Here is a 16,400-nt window from a genome sequence, read left to right as displayed (position 1 = left end):
AGGTATCTAAACGAAACCACAAGTTTAGCTTCCAAATGACAGTTTCAAGGTGCGAGGGGCTCAGAGCGCATGCCCCTCGAGCTCGCGACTGCGCGCACAACTATCGACTTATAACGTTATCAATGTCGAATTCGTACTAGAACAACCGACTTATATTTAACAATAGTTCTGGAAGCAGTGAAAAACGGTGTCTATAAAAATAAATATCAATATGAAAGTGTTTTAATTCCATGTAAACAAACGCAGACCAAATTAGACAGTGTTTCTGATGTACGACCGAGCTAGTATTTTCGTATTATTGCTCCTCTTGTCCTTAGACTCTCGGGACTGTTCTGCGAGCATACAATACGATGTTGTCAATAAAATATCTCTTAATACGTAAGTATCATCGAGATTTAACTATTAAAATATAAGTGGGTTTTTAAAATGTAAAAAATTATAAAATATAAATGGGTTCATAAAATATAACACTGTCAATTATTAAAAATTATGAAATCATTAGCGTTCAAGGCTGGGCAGTTAAACTTGGGACGGAGCTGTATCACTTCGGAGAATTTATTACACGAAAGAAGGAAGTACAAGATGTAAGATAAATTTGATCTACTGCTGATGAATTTACTCATATAGTTTAGATAAATATAATGTGTTATCTCATTTAAGAGTTTCAAATCTGCACAAATTGAATCAAGAGATGGAGAGAAACTGGTACAAAACATGGCAGACGATATACGAGCGATGATGGAACTAAAAATAAGTGCCGTGAAACGAATAGTGGAAGCGGCCGAAAATATGGCTTTCGATAAACAAAACGAGATCGTTCCTGAGGATTACCAATTTTACAATAGCAAAGAGATGGAAGATCCCTATGATGATATGTCGCTAACTACGACACCAGAACCTGAGTTTACTATGGAAAATTGGATTATTAGACCCCCTTCTAAACCTGCTCATGTTCAACAAAATCCACACTTTTCCTACATTCCTGTTAATACGAATTTTAGTAGTGTTCACGTTCCGACTAACGTTTATGCTTGGGGTATGTAATTGTGTTTAAAGAAAAATTTTTGCTCCTTCTTTTGAGTTATGTTTCGGTGACCTGCTAACTTGTTAAATATAATATTTTAGCACCGGAAGTGATAAAAGGCATTCACTGGTCAGAAGGCTTGGATAATCATTTTATTAATAATTATCAAAGCGATCCCACGTTGTCATGGCAGTATTTTGGCAGTTCTACTGGTTTTATGAGACACTATCCTGGTAAGGGTATCCTTGTATTCTCTTATAATAATTTATTATAACAGATATGCTAAAATATAGTTTAATTATGTTGTGTTCAGCAATGAAGTGGCGTTCTGATCCTGTGGACATTTATGACTGTCGCACGAGAGCCTGGTACATGGAGGCTGCTGCCAGCCCTAAAGATGTAGTTATACTGGTTGATCGCAGTGGATCAATGACTGGTCAAAGAAGGGACATAGCCAAACATGTGGTAACCAACATTCTAGATACGTTAGGAAATAACGATTTTGTAAGCGTCATGACCTTTGCTGATACTGTGGAGGAAGTTGTACCTTGTTTTGAAGATTCCCTAGTTCAGGTGAGAAATACAAATATTAACTTAATTGACCATGACTTTAATCACCTCTGCTTACCGTGTAATTATTATTCAGGCTACACTTGCGAATGTCAGGGAAATAAAATTAGCATTGGATAATTTTGAAACCATGGAAATAGCAAACTTTTCGGCGGCACTCACACAGGCATTTGAACTGCTGGAAATTTATAGGAATAATAGCGGAGGGGCAAATTGTAATCAGGTAATATATAAAAACTATTCGACTTAATGAAAACTGTATTTAAGCCTCGACGCAAAAATGGATTATAAGTTTGACGTCGATGTCTATGTGTGGGGATTTGTTTGTGTGTGTGGGTATGTAGCCCTCACATATATTGACTGATTCCGAGGCAATTTTTTTTCAAACAAATCCATTTTCTTTGCTACTTTTCTAAAAGGTAAATAAATAAACTTCTCAAATTAGAACCACCCGCGCAACTGTAATTGTCAAAGGGGTCTTTTTTAAACGAATAAAATTTTTATTATGAAAACTATACAATTCTCCGCTCGGGAAGTATTGGTTGGTGTTCTTTATTTCAGGCTATAATGCTAGTTACTGATGGGGTGCCGTACAATTATAAGGAGCTCTTCGAGAAGTACAACTGGAAGTATGATACTCCAGTTCGAGTGTTCACGTACCTGATAGGTCGCGAGGTAAAGGTAGTACCATTCCAGGTATTACTGTGTGTTGTAGCCATTGTGCGTCCTGCATAATGCCTTCCTTGAACCTATTACCAGTACGCCTTGAATGTGGTACTCTTGTGTCTACTGTTAACCTTATACCAAATGTTGCTTGTTTGTATGTCATTTAAACTGCTGTTACATTTCCTTTTTCCATATTCCATTTCAAAATGCTTCGCTTACGAAGATGCCATTGTGTTAGTGTCGTGTTGTTTTTGTATGTAGTACTTTTAGTTTTTAATTATCTACTTTCATACATCTCTTACTATTTTTTATGTTAAGAATAATTTATATATATTGATGACATTTTTTTTGAGATTTAATATTTTTTTATTATCGCTCAATAACATCAATAGAGTCATTAGTGGCTTGTTTACGCTTTCACGTCGATGCATCGGACATAACATCACCCACACATATTGTTATGGAAAATTCTTTAATATTTGAGGTTATACCAGGTAGCTGACGTGAGGGAAGTGAAGTGGATGGCGTGTGCTAACAGAGGTTTCTACGTCCACCTGAGTACATTAGCTGAAGTCCGCGAGCGTGTGTTAGAACACGTAAATGTGTTAGCACGCCCTTTGGTGTTGCAGCGCGAAAAACATCCAGTGGTCTGGACCCCTGTTTATGCTAATGTTACGGTAAATTTCTCGTCTACCTTTACTAACACATTAAGGCAAGCAAATAATTTTGAAAAGTTTCATCATATCAAGTGAATTATTTAATACTAATAGGACCCTAAAGTAGCAGACTATTTATGGGAGCAACGTGAAAGAGCTGAACAAAAAGAACGTTTTATGAGTCAACGGCGAGACAAGGTCCTTTTTAACTCTGAGAAAGAGCAATACAGACGATGGAGAATAACTCAAGTAAATACTAATAAAAAAATATTCATTGAGAGTTTATTTATTAATTATGTGTCTAATAATAACGATACAATTACTACAGATGAAGCAGGGTCAGTATAGTGAGATCGGGAATTCTCAATACCAGTTGATGACTTCTGTATCTATGCCAGTATACGATTTGCGTCACAATGAGGTCAGTTCTCGTTAAATTTCAAGAGCGTAATTCTATATTTTTTGTTCCGTTTTTATGTCTTTGAAAGAGAGACCAAATAACTTTCTTTCTTCTATAATTTGTTCTCTATTTCAACTGAACTGAACTGTAATAAATTTTTCCAAAATTCAAAATTTTAGTTTTTTATGCATGTCTAAAATAATTTTTAATGATATTGAAAATTTTTACAGATTGGTTTATTTGTTCCACTCTAATTGGTCGTATGCTATATCTTTATCAACGTTTCTTTGATATCTGTGTCAACTATTGCCATATATAACTATTCCTTCATAATCTGTTTATGTTATATTGAAGTGCCTTTTAATAATATTCAGTTTTGTTTAACGGTCTCCCATCAGAACATCACAGAGAATGTACTGATAAATGAAGCTTACTGGGTATCAGTTACGAAAGAGGTACTACACTTAGAAAGTTTTGATGATTTTAATGTAAAGTTTTTGCAAGATAAATGACATTTTATGATTTAGTTTTTGGATTTCAGTAACGGTAAAATGTTATTTGGCCCCGTTAGCGATGCATCTGTCCTTGATAGATGTTGACCGCAGCGCGGTCGCGCTGGCTAACAGCTAGCGACCGACTACGTTTAACCCTTTTGGCTTATTGTAGACTAATCAGTAGTTTTATACTAGATAGTAGGCGTAGACCACTAGGGTATGAATTAACTTTTCTATCAGTTACCAAGGTTAATTTTGTGCAAGAATTATGATCTATATTACGCACACTATCCAATCGATAAGACGTTATTTTTGCCTGAATTTAGTGATGTCTTCGTAGAGACATTTTTAAAGATTTACTTATATTATGAAAGTAAATGTAAATATTTTTCATTAACAGTTTCTTCAGCCCGCCATGTGTGACGAATGGGGCTTTTGTTACTTGAGCATTTATTGAATTTTTAAGTACTGTATCTAAGAATGAAAAAACTTTTGATATACTAATGATTTTAGTGTAAATATAAGTTTTCTCATTGATAGAGGATATTTTATTAGGTTTTTAAAATGCATTTACCTATATGTTATTAATTTTATTGCATTCGTTCGTCAACAACCAATCGCAGTCCGTAGAGGAGAACGGACAAAAGGAGGTAGGAACACGTTCATTCACTCTCAAACACCGGACCGAATGGAAGGGACGGATGACAGGGATGAGAGACTATTGCTTACATTGCATACTTGTCAAATATATAATGAAGTTAAATAATAATACAGTGAAATTGTTTACATAAGTATATAAATTACAATTTCAACAGATTCTGACAATGGACCGGAAAGATTATCAGGCATCAGCCCATCTAGAGCTTAGTGGGTTAAAGTATAATGAAGTAGTGTTTTGATGCGATCTAACATATAATTTTTTTGATTGAGTAGATTGCTAGAACCTGTAATGATCTACAATTGAAATAGATTTTTCAAATAATGTAGTTCGGTAAGATTTATATAACCTAACGGGGCGTAGATGCTAGACGAAATATAAAATATTTGCTAGATAAGCAAACCTTTAAAGATTTAATATATTTAGTAGTGATGAGACCGATAATAGGTTGAGTAGCATCATAACCATTATTTATGCATCGATAAATAATAATTAGTTTTAATATATGTATAATCATTACAATTTTCATATAATTTACGTTATAGATTTTTATAATAATATAAATTATTGCTTTGTTGTTATATATAATTGTACCTTTTTGTTTTATAAAGCATTTGCCGACTGCTTTCAGATGCGTATAGCTAGATTGTTAGGGGTAGCTGGTACAGATGTGCCCCTGTCGGAAATTCAAGCACTGATGACTCCTTACAAGGTATGAAACAAGATTTGATAAAGGTGTTTATTACACTACTGTTTACTTTACTAGGAGTCAGTTAAGTAATCAGACTCACTGAATTCACGAAATTTAAAAATGTTTGAGTTAAAATTACATAATTTTATATGAGAAGGTTTGTTAATGAATTATAAAAGGCATAAGAGAGAACCAAAATGTTTTAGGTCGGCGTAAATGGTTACGCGTTCATAGTTACTAACAACGGGTACATACTCATACATCCAGACCTCCGACCTGTTGTAAGTATGTTTACAGTAAATAATTTTAATCTATACTAGAAGATGGTGAAGGTAATTTTTTTTGTCTGATAATCTCTGCTTCATGTTATCCATACTCTGATAATTTAGAACATAAACTAATTCGTTATTACCATTTGTTAATTAAATAAACATTTATCTGCGATATTTTAATTTAATTATCTTATTTAGTTCCAGCAGATCATGAAGCCGAGTTATAATAGTGTGGATATGATAGAAGTGGAGTTGTTTGATGATGATCGAAGCCCAAGGAATTTCAGCAAGGAACTAACTGCGGTGAGTACTACGAGGTCGCATCGTCAAACTACAGACAGACAGTTTCCAGTTTTTCCTTTATATACATCGATACTGGAAACGGATTATTTAAATTTTGATACGCGAAGTAATTAAGCATTATTGTTTAATAATTCCGCTCATTGTTTTAGCTCCGAAAAGAAATCATTGACCAAAAAACTGGAAATAAGATCATGAATGTAAAGTATCATATGGACGACATGGTAAGGTTCTGAGCTATGTGCTTCAATAAATAATATATTTATGTAATTTTAATTTCTAGCTCACGCTTATCCATTTTTAAGGCTTTCATTTCTCAAAACCAAAAAAGTTCTCATAAGTATTGTTGTAGAAACGGGTATCGCGAGGCAAGCGACACTACTTCTGGACCGGTATCAGCGATTCTCCTTTCACTCTGGTTGTAGCCATACCGGAGAACTATGGCCGTCACTGCATCACTCCGCCACCAACTGATGACATACATCGGTTATCACTCACGTCCAAAAATATTTCAGCTCGCCAATATCTGTCCGATAAGTGGAGCGTACACCCTGATTGGTACGTATATGTATTTTTTATTTTTCTGAAAATAAACCATGCCTTTTTTAAGTATTTTTTTTTTCATTAAATGGTAGGGTATTTTATGAAATGATCAATATTAAAAATTAATAATTATTAGACATATAAAAGGGATGTAAATCTACACTCTCGTCGGAATATTTCTCATGATCATGTTATAGGAAGTTGACTCAGAATTTGAAGATTTTTACTATTAAGTCGTGATTTTAGGAGAAGCTCCTCTCGTCGTTCTTATCTCAATCGCGCTCTCTCACTCTACACAGAGATGAGGACGACGATTAAGTAATAATTAAAAAGTTTGTATTATAGCCACAAACAGACAAATACATGATTAAAAATGTCTACCGGTTGGGACCTGACAAACTTTTTAAAAATATCACATTGCTCTCTGTATTTCAATAATTTCTCGATATGTTTGCAACACTTTGTTATTTTGCGGGGAACATAGATAATTAATTTTAATTTTATCGCACTGAAAGTATGGATAGGAATCTTTTGTGAGAAAATATTCAGACGCTAAGTAGATTTCAATATCTATTTTATAAACACACCATATCCATTTTCTGTAGTCCTTATACTAAGTTGTGAGAAGAAGGAACTCTGTTGACAGTACAGTCTTAAATCTGATAATAGCTAACATTAATATATATAGATTAAAATGGATTTGTCTGCAGGATGTATTGCCGTCACTACGAGCGTACTTTTTCATCACCAGAAGAAGAATTATCTTATTTTCTAGAGCGTGTAGCGAAGCCTGGCTGGCGTTGGCCGGCCAAACCACGTCCGCCTGAACACCATAAGAACAAGGGCCATGGACATAGTGAAGGTTACACAAGAACTCTTACATTTCAATGCCTTATTTATATGGTTACGTGTCATGGGACCAGTTATTGACACATTTTAGTATTAATTTGTCTATATTTTCTTTTTAGCTAGATAATAAAAGCGGTAAATAGTTTCGATTAAGGTTGTAACTTCTTTGACGGTCACTGTTGTTATTTATAACACATTTGTACAATTGGTTGCAGAAGGCAGGAACAAAGCATCAAACGCGACGCCTCGTAACGAGTATTACTGTGAGTTATTTCATTACGTTAACTGAATAGACCTCCTATAGCTTTGTACACTTATACACTAAAAATCGTTTCAGTTATGTGTTAACTTATTTAAGTTTATATTAAGCTGGGAAATTTTATCAGGCGATCATGGATTAATGCAGGCGTTGGTTTACGACGCGAGGAATACGGCGTGGTTTAATAAGAGCATATCGGAATCCGCTTCTGACGACAAGGCGTGAGTAGTTTTTGATTAATATATAAATTAATATTGATATACAGAGAAGAATGACAAAAAAATAGTTATACAATATTTGAAAGAGCTATTATAAAAACATTTGTGTACAAAAACGAGCGTCTACTACCTTTATTTTATATGATAAATTTTCATGTCATTGTAATGGACATACGAAAATGAAAAATAATGTATTAATGTATCTTGTAAAAAAGACTATGATCCCAAAAATTCTGTTAATATCTGCCTGGATAGCCCCTTGACAAAAGTGATTGGATTATTACCGAGGTAAAGTATACAAAGATAAATAAAAAAGACTTCGTTGAAGTTAATTAATATTTAAGCTAAGGTTCCAAACACTATTCTAATGATAAGCCTTAACTATTATAGCATAAGTTTATGAAGTAATAAAAATCTATACAACGCTAAGATTGGGGACAATGCAAACGTTTACTGTGAAAATAAAACAAATGCTAATTATATAAGGTGGCAACCAGAGGTTCCAGGAAAACTACGAAACTTACTTATATGTTTATTATAACAATAATTACATATTAAAACTTATAACCTATACCTAAGACTACATGATTGTCCGGATGTTAGGATAGCAATCCCATTCCATAGCTCGTGTGGTATCAGGAATCTTCTGGTTCACACGGCTTGGTGTTCGTTCCGCGGAGTCAGCAACGTCACTCGTTATATGATATTTTATCCATACAACGATCTTTCCCCGGTTATGTTCATTTAATATTTTCGCGTACGTAACATGCTTACTAAATTTAAATACTGACACGTTTATATAAGCAAATAATTTAATATTTAAGTTCCATAATCATGCTACCAAGGACAGTGTTCAGGTAAAACTAGTATTTGATAAGATTTTAATGCAGCGTGGACGAGTGTAAGTTCCTAAGTTAGTTAATGTGGTGTTATTATAATTCATGTAAATCGATGCCTCATTAACGTGTACTGCATGGCGAAACTTGTGTTAGATGGTATACTTAAATGTTATAAAATATTTGAAGTGCTGATTTACGTAATCGTTTGCGTTGTCCGACTAGAGAGTCAGAAATCTTGGTCTAGGCGGAATAATTTAGTGAAAAGATCGTTACAATTGTAACGCATTTATTGAAACCTTAAAGTTTCCATAATTTTTTTGCTTAATTGCTTAATTATTTATAGGGCTGAATTCATTCAACGTTTCGGATACATAGTAGCGTTTTTGGCGACACACAGCGGTTTGACGAGATGGCAAACACATCCACCTAAAGATCGTGATGACAGGTGAGGTATTATAAATGAAAACAGACAGGTAATAGGTATGATAATGGTTTTAATAATAAATGTATTCATTTAAATGAAACTAATATTCTTCGGATATGTCATCATATGGGCATGGGCATCGCGTCTGCCCGTGATCACGGTTGGTGAAAACTAACCGAAACGTCGGGAGTATGTAGTTTTTTACAAAGATAAAGCACTCGTAGTATATCCGAAAAATATTAGTTTCATTTAAATGAATAAAACTCGCGAAAGTCTTAGATCTCATTAAATAAAGCCAGTCACTTTAAAATGAAGCTTTTTGTTAGGAATACCTTGTGAAGACTATTAGTACAAGGGCCGTCAAAAATACCAACAGTTTATTTATTGTATTACAGATATGTTACATATACTACCCTTATGATGTTCAGGTCTTAACTTTACTGAATCTCATTCAATAGTAGTTATATTTACAAAAAACTATTTGTCAATGTGTAACAGTTATGTGTCACAATAATTCAAGTACTGTTTCTTAACATCAATTGCTACTTCAGTCCTCCTGAATATTTTAATGATGAAATGAACTGAAAAATTTAATCGCACAAACTATTTAGTCACATCTCGAGAGAAGATCACTATTATAACTTTATATTACTTAGTTTCTGTTATAAACGTATTATTATAAAACCTTCCAGGCCGGAATTCGGGAAGCAATGGCCCCGTGCGATCGACGAGGTATGGTACCGTCGTGCGGTGGAACATCACTACGTGGACCCTCTCAGCTTCGTGTACAGCATTGACCTCAGCACGGACAAGTTTCCTTTGAACGTGAGCTCTGCTATGGTAACTGCTGCGCACGCTGTACTCCACGCAGACGGACATAAGAAAGCGCCGGCCGCCGTCGTAGGATTCCAATTCAAACACGAGAGACTTAGCGAGTGGTTCGAGAATATAACCTCCTCGGTGAGATTCATTCTTATCCACCCGTCACATATAAAACGAAATTTCATTATTAAAATTAAAATTCCCAGTGCGAACATAACAAGGAATGTGTGACTTGCACCTCGGATAACTGGGACTGCTATTTAGTCGACAACAACGGTTGGATTATTGTCAGTAAAGACACCACACAAACCGGTCAATTCTTTGGGAAGGTAATAATAATTTTATAAGTATTTATTTAAATTAAAATTTCTGTCAATATAATGAAGTTAGATGCCAGACTCAGCATGATGTTGAATGTATGTATGGCTGCTAGCTTACAATAGTTATGTAAACAAAAAAAACTAGTTATGTACCAAATTGCCAAGAGATATATATTGTTAATGATCTGAATATTGCTAAGTTTCATAAAATGTCTCATTTAGTTATGCATTTGTATTCTTAAATCTTAACACAAGTCTGAAGCAGGTATGTCTTATTTATTGCGTCAAGATTTATGAAAGTAGGTGTAAGTATTTATACGTATATTATGATATTGTCATAGAAACAGGTATATAGTGTTATTATTTTGGTCTGTATATATCACTGAAGTACAAAATAAAACTATTTCTATCTACCAACATAAGTTTTAAAATCAAAATAATTTTCGTTACTAAAATTTTCTAGTTTCCTCTATTTAGACCGTTATCGATCAAAGAATGTGAAAGTTTGTTTATGTTTATTATCTCGTTTCACTGTCTTAAAATATTATACTGTAATGAAATTTATGTTCACAGGTCCGACCAGACATAATGATGAAGTTGGTGGAAGAAGATGTGTTTAAAGCGGTCCATATAATTGATTATCAAGCTGTCTGCTTTAGAGAAAAAAAGACAACAAACCCTGCAACCATGTTACTGACGGTATATATTTGCATCTTTTAACCAGTATACTTACTCTAAGTTTCCATTGTTACACTAAATACGAAGAGTTGAAAGTAGTACTAAAAATTTCTACTTTGTAAAGAAATACAATTCTACATCTACGTATTTTATGTATTGCTAATTATGTATTTTTTTCCAGCCACTAGAGAATTTACGACATATTTTGACATGGTTCATGACTACGTCGATATGGTTGTACAACACTGTAGCTGTCACATTGGCTCAGGGGTCTAGTTATTCCATAGACTATGGTAGGTTAGAATTTACATTAATTAATACTCATACAATGTTTGAAGAGTATAGAGATAATAAAATATGTTTGAGATACTTGCAAGGTCGATGTTGCTCTTGTGCGTTGTCAGCATGGTCTATAGAACTTGCATGACAACGCTCTAAAATCTATTGTTTGTAAAAAAAAAAATGAATGTCTATGTACAAGTAATTTGATGTGCTTTATCTCTATTTAGCTGTAAAAGTCTATCTATGTGTCACTAATAGCTGAAAAGGCTTCCACTTCCTTCATTTAAGTCGCGGATAGCCAAAAAACGATTTTTCAGTTCGACAATAGTAATTACATAATAATGCATCAATTGTATTAATTTCTCGATAAGTTTTAGCGAGTATTTTACATTAATCTAAGCAACAAAAGAAATAGCCATTAATTCTGACTTTTCACATAACAACACCTGTTGCACAATTAGGATTGTCTAACGTTGTTTTGCATGCCAATGATAATTGAGATAGGTACTTCTAGTTAGTGAAATGAAATTTCTAAATGGAGTCATGAATTGGACGTAGCCAAATATTTTATGACAGTAGTAACGACTCCATCTTGTTTTCAGAGTATGTTACAACCACTGGTGAGTTTTATAGATCGAGCACCGTAGACAGTGGTCAGCATTCAAGAACTTTTGACAACCCTTTTTATCGTTTTAATTATATAAATTTAGAATATCTGGAATGAGCATGTAGTTTAATGTATATTCGAGTTTTAGTTTAAATTAAATTAAATAACATTAAAAGAACCACAATTCATTTGCATCTTTTTAGTCATTTTTAATATAGGTATGTACTTATAAAGTAGGTAATATCCTTTTAACTTGGTCCGCTTTGCATGAAAAGATGTTTTATTCATTTTATTTGCTTTCTGTTAGTAGTGTACTAAAAAAGTCTTTTCTAATTCTTAACTGACAACCAACCCTCACCAAAACTCTTCAGTCATCTTTATTTGTATATAATAAGAGTTAAAAATATTTTAGGATTACGTGTATTTTTTAATTACTTGTCCCGCATTTTCGTTTTTATGATCAAAGCTTGCAGATAGGACATTTTTTATTGCTAATTTTCTGCTGGAAAAAGTTAAATGTTGCTGTTTTTTAAATATATCTAACATTAAAGTAAACTGTAGTAACCGAAATATTCAGTCAATGTTCTCATATTCGGTACCCACAACGACTTCATCTAGCGAAACCTGTAGATTTTCGAATTACTCGTTTTATCTTAAACTTGACTACTTATGAAACCTTTACTTGCATGTGAATTTATATTGATTGATCTGAATCTAACCATAACAATGATTTACAGTGGCATATCACAATTACGAGAATGATGAAGACACAGATGATCCGTCAATGTCAAAACCTCCGACACGTATATTGGAAAGAGATTTTGAAAAACTGGTGCTTATAAATAGGACGCGACCAACACCCTGCGATCGCGAAATGTACCTCTACCAATTAGAGTACAAAAATCTGGATGAGAAACTGAACAAGCCATTAAGAGAATGCGAGAGACCTTTCTATGCTCAATTAGTTAATTACACTAATATGTTGTTAGTTGTCGTGGACGCGATGTGTGCTAAGGTGGAAGTGCCAATGTACTCTATAGACCCCACAGAGGTGCAATACAATGAATCGCTTCCCTGTTTGAAGCATATGCACCCGCTATACAGGAAGCAGCCTAACTCGTGCATTCGGAATCACACTGAAGTAAGTATAAAACATTGACCAATTTCTTGATAATATACTGTAATATTCTTTATATATCAAACCTACCTTTTTTTTCAGGAGAGCAACATCGATATGTGCGGACGCTGCAGTTTGCTTTCAAAAACCATCTTATGGATTCCATTAAGCGTAATTTTCCTACTTCATTACTTCTAGAAATGTTATACTTATACTTTACTGTTAAATTGTCAATAGTTTACAAAAACGTTAATTTATTTACAAAGAGTACGAGTTTATTTGTAAATGGACATGTCATAGTACATATCAATATTAATGAGGATCAACTTTATTCCTATCTTGTAGAATTTTTCTAAAGTGCCACAACCGTGGCATGATTCATATCAGATAAATTAGGTATTTTAAATAAAAAACATTTGAAGATTTAGACAAATTCTATTATTAAATATCTCTTGGGAGTATTTTGGTTTTTGTTGTCGAGCTGTATTTTTGCCCGTCCTAGACATTTAAATTTTTAATTACAGAATTTCATGTCTTACTAAGTACAGTTATCTGAATCTCATTATATAATATATTATAATTGTTTTTGTAAGAAAAAAAATGTGATTTATTTGGTACAAAATAAATATTTATTGTATTCTATTTGGGTTTTTCTACATCTCAACATATAAATCTTTTAGAGGCCAGATATACATTGTTAATGGGATGCCTAGCTTTTGGCAGTTTCCGTTTTATTTTTGTTAATTAATTCATTGATGTCGGCCATCAGAGCTTGGTACTGCTGGTGTCTAAGCAGTGATTCCTGTAATGTCTCCAACTGTTCTCCACCCTGCATGAAAGTCTTCAGACTATGTGTGGTACCACCACCTTCTCTGTGCTCAGTGACTCTATCTTGAGGATAATTATAAGTTCTTATCTTTTCATTTCTATTACTTGAACCAATCTGAAAAGCGGGAAGTGAATTAAGTGTTAAGTCAGTTAATTAATGCATACATTAATCGCACAACAATAACAATTTTAAAAATTATATTTGTAATAATCTAACCTGCAATTTTCTTTCTTTATTGATTTTAGATATTTGTGCCTCTTCTTGCTTCTGTAGTAATAAAGTTTTCAACTTTTGCATTGCAATTTCTCTATTTTTTATCTGTGATCGTCCTTCTTGGCACTCTACGACTGTGCCTGTTGGTAGGTGGGTTATTCGAACAGCGCTGTCTGTAGTGTTAACATGCTGTCCTCCGGCACCGCTTGCTCGTTTAGTCTCAATATTTAGATCTCTATCGGCAATATTTATCTCTATATCTGTAGCCTGCGGCAATACAGCCACTGATACTGTACTAGTGTGGATGCGACCTCCTTTCTCGGTCGCAGGTATTCTCTGGACTCGGTGTACACCAGATTCTACTTTCATATACTCCGGTGCCCCATAACCTGCCACTAACATGGATCCTTTTCTTATTCCACCGATATCAGATTTTTCAATGGATGCAACATCAACCTGCCAGTCTTTGTACTCACAGTAAGCTTTGTAAAGATCAAACAATTCTCTGGCAAAAAGCATCGCTTCTTGTCCACCAGCGCCAGCTGTTACCTCTAATAATATACCACCGTCAGTCAATTTTGGTTCTAATAAGACCGACTCTAATTCACCATCAATTTCTTTTATACGTTTCAAATATATAGCTGCCTCTTCCTTAACCATCTCTTTTATTTCCTCATCCTGTCCGTCACGTTTGTTTAATTCCTTCAGTGATTCAATGCTATCGTAAAGTGCTATGCGCTGCTCGAGCACGGTAACGATGGGTTTTATTTGATGAAGCCGTCTGATTTCTTCTGGGTTACGACGTGATTGTACATGTAAATTGTCATGTTCTAACATCAAATATTTTAAATAAGCCTGAATTGCGGGATCTGACAAATTGATGTTTTGCGAGGAGTAGCGCCGGAGACAAGATATATTTACTTTAAGTTTATATAAAGAACGCATAAAAGTAAATCGAGAGAAGGACATTGTAAATACCAAAAATATTCTTTTTTACATGTATAAGAATTTTTTTCTATTTTTTTGTTTTTTATACAAAATATTTCTTAAAACAATATTCCATAAAACCTTCTTTGACTTGTCAAATTCTAAATACAGACAAACCACACATGTCAAGCTGTCATATTAAAGTTTTTTATTTGTTAATATGGCAATCTCTTCACTTTGCCAGTTTCATGTATTAATATAGATTAGATATTCACTATACATATATTTTTAATTTTATATATGTCTTCATTTACACTGTAATTGTGGGTATTAATTAAGTAAAGTTAAAATAGTTTTAAATTATGATTCAACCGAACCATAGCTAAAATTTATAAAAATATGTATTGTTTTAATACAATATTAGTGTTTTGGATATTTTGATTTTTGAAATAAAAAATTATATTTATAAGAGTTATTATAATTTGGATATTTAAACAGGTAAAAGAAAGTTCGAACTATGTCAACAAGACACCGCCATCTGGCATCTGCAACAAAATAAATCACTTCTGAAATTATTATTTCTCATACGGACGCTAGATGGTGTGCTATTTCTGCTTTTTCTTCTTAGTTTGAGATATAATTATGAATAATAGTATACATTTTATTATGGGTTACCATTTTTTTTTAGTAAGTTTTCTTCAAAACTTAGTAGGTTTATAATATTAATACAAACAAAACTTGATATTTGAATTTCCATTATTTTTCTATTTTTCTGCCAGGGCTAAGTAGGGAATTTTCGGAAATAGTTAAGTTGGATATATTAATTTGTATAAAAAGTATTAATTAGTATCTAAATAACAATTTTTTACATGAAATCTATGTATAGTCACACTAGTATTCACAGTCTTAAATTCACGACAAAGAACTATGTATTTAAAATATTATGGGAAAAATCTTATACTTTTTACAGCAAAAAAAAATAATTTATATTTTATTAATAAATAGGATTATTGCATTCTATTAATTATATGATTATTGATATTATATTTATGTCATGAAATCTAAAAGCAGTGAAATACATTTATGCAGAAGGTACACCATTTTTATTATGAAAACAGAAAAATGTAGTTGTACAAAAAAAAAAAAAAATTACCTCCGTAAAGCAGAAGCATTGTACATCTTGCAGCTATAACATTCTCGCCGCTATAAAATATTTATTATTAATTATTTGACCTTTTCTGTTGCATGCAGCTAATAATGGAACGTTCCTGTCAAAGGAAACCGGAAAGTGAATAATAATGGCTCACCAATTTAAACATTTCTTTAGACGCGCGATTACCAAGTCCACCGCAATTCATCTATTGATAGAATTATTAGGCAAAAATTATATTTATAAAAACCGCAAGGACATAGCGTTATCCACATTCGCGCGTGCGGTTATTAGTGCTAATGACCAACGGACAAACGGCCATTGTGTTTGTCGATACCACATTACATCCTCGCTTTTATATGCGCTCAATATAGAATGAAATTATAGGAAACTTTGTTTACCTATATACAGTTAAACGTATTTCTTGTGGCCAAACAACTAGTGCTTTTTCAGTAATCATTCATTCACTTCTATTTTTATTACTTCTCGCAAAAGATGGCGTAGGTTGGAACGAAAAAAAATAGTATAAAAATAGGTTGAAAATAGCAAACAAATTAGTAAGTAGTAATAACTAAAGTCAGGTAGTTAGTGC

The 16,400-nt window shown here is 33.2% G+C and overlaps 2 protein-coding genes across 9 annotated transcripts; one reads left to right on the top strand and one right to left on the bottom strand.

Moving 5' to 3' along the window:
* The first annotated feature begins 61 nt into the window (after positions 1 to 61).
* On the top strand, positions 62 to 13,329 carry LOC116779244 (voltage-dependent calcium channel subunit alpha-2/delta-3). Of its 8 annotated transcripts, none has more exons than XM_032673474.2 (27): positions 62 to 378; positions 503 to 584; positions 661 to 1,036; positions 1,126 to 1,257; positions 1,338 to 1,597; positions 1,671 to 1,817; positions 2,156 to 2,269; positions 2,755 to 2,937; positions 3,031 to 3,165; positions 3,245 to 3,337; positions 3,715 to 3,771; positions 5,100 to 5,180; positions 5,366 to 5,440; positions 5,630 to 5,734; positions 5,884 to 5,955; positions 6,084 to 6,289; positions 6,985 to 7,136; positions 7,339 to 7,386; positions 7,510 to 7,603; positions 8,783 to 8,884; positions 9,556 to 9,823; positions 9,892 to 10,014; positions 10,579 to 10,704; positions 10,865 to 10,976; positions 11,568 to 11,618; positions 12,310 to 12,713; positions 12,792 to 13,329. In XM_032673474.2, the coding sequence occupies exons 1-27, from the start codon at positions 269 to 271 to the stop codon at positions 12,885 to 12,887; spliced, it is 3,804 nt and encodes a 1,267-aa protein (XP_032529365.1). In that variant the 5' UTR covers positions 62 to 268; the 3' UTR covers positions 12,888 to 13,329. The 8 variants fall into 8 exon arrangements, with proteins under 8 accessions (XP_032529365.1, XP_061385682.1, XP_061385686.1 ...); XM_061529698.1 differs by having other exon boundaries at positions 3,691 to 3,771; XM_061529702.1 differs by lacking the exon at positions 3,715 to 3,771 and adding an exon at positions 4,434 to 4,460 and having other exon boundaries at positions 2,156 to 2,275; positions 11,568 to 11,585.
* On the bottom strand, positions 13,105 to 14,828 carry LOC116779246 (peptide chain release factor 1-like, mitochondrial). The gene is made up of 2 exons (XM_032673475.2): positions 13,735 to 14,828; positions 13,105 to 13,632 (listed from the first exon to the last, which is right to left on the bottom strand). Exons 1-2 carry the CDS (start codon positions 14,698 to 14,700, stop codon positions 13,399 to 13,401), a joined length of 1,200 nt encoding a protein of 399 aa, XP_032529366.1. The 5' UTR covers positions 14,701 to 14,828; the 3' UTR covers positions 13,105 to 13,398.
* Positions 14,829 to 16,400: the final 1,572 nt, after the last annotated feature.

This window comes from Danaus plexippus, chromosome 6 (genome assembly GCF_018135715.1).
Source record: "Danaus plexippus chromosome 6, MEX_DaPlex, whole genome shotgun sequence".
In the NCBI taxonomy this organism is placed as follows: domain Eukaryota; kingdom Metazoa; phylum Arthropoda; class Insecta; order Lepidoptera; family Nymphalidae; genus Danaus; species Danaus plexippus.
Note: the sequence above shows the minus strand (reverse complement) of the source record. Positions and strands in the feature narration are given on the sequence as shown.

What these genes read in the sequence shown, in the direction of transcription:
- LOC116779244 (XM_061529698.1), top strand. Translation starts at nt 269, where the DNA reads ATGTACGACCGAGCTAGTATTTTCGTATTATTGCTCCTCTTGTCCTTA. An exon ending in GGGTATCAGTTACGAAAGAG is followed by an intron (nt 3,772 to 5,099) that starts GTACTACACTTA and finishes GACTGCTTTCAG; the next exon opens with ATGCGTATAGCTAGATTGTT. An exon ending in ATCGAGCACCGTAGACAGTG is followed by an intron (nt 11,619 to 12,309) that starts GTCAGCATTCAA and finishes AATGATTTACAG; the next exon opens with TGGCATATCACAATTACGAG.
- LOC116779246 (XM_032673475.2), bottom strand. Translation starts at nt 14,700, where the DNA reads ATGTCCTTCTCTCGATTTACTTTTATGCGTTCTTTATATAAACTTAAA. An exon ending in ATAAAGAAAGAAAATTGCAG is followed by an intron (nt 13,633 to 13,734) that starts GTTAGATTATTA and finishes CCCGCTTTTCAG; the next exon opens with ATTGGTTCAAGTAATAGAAA.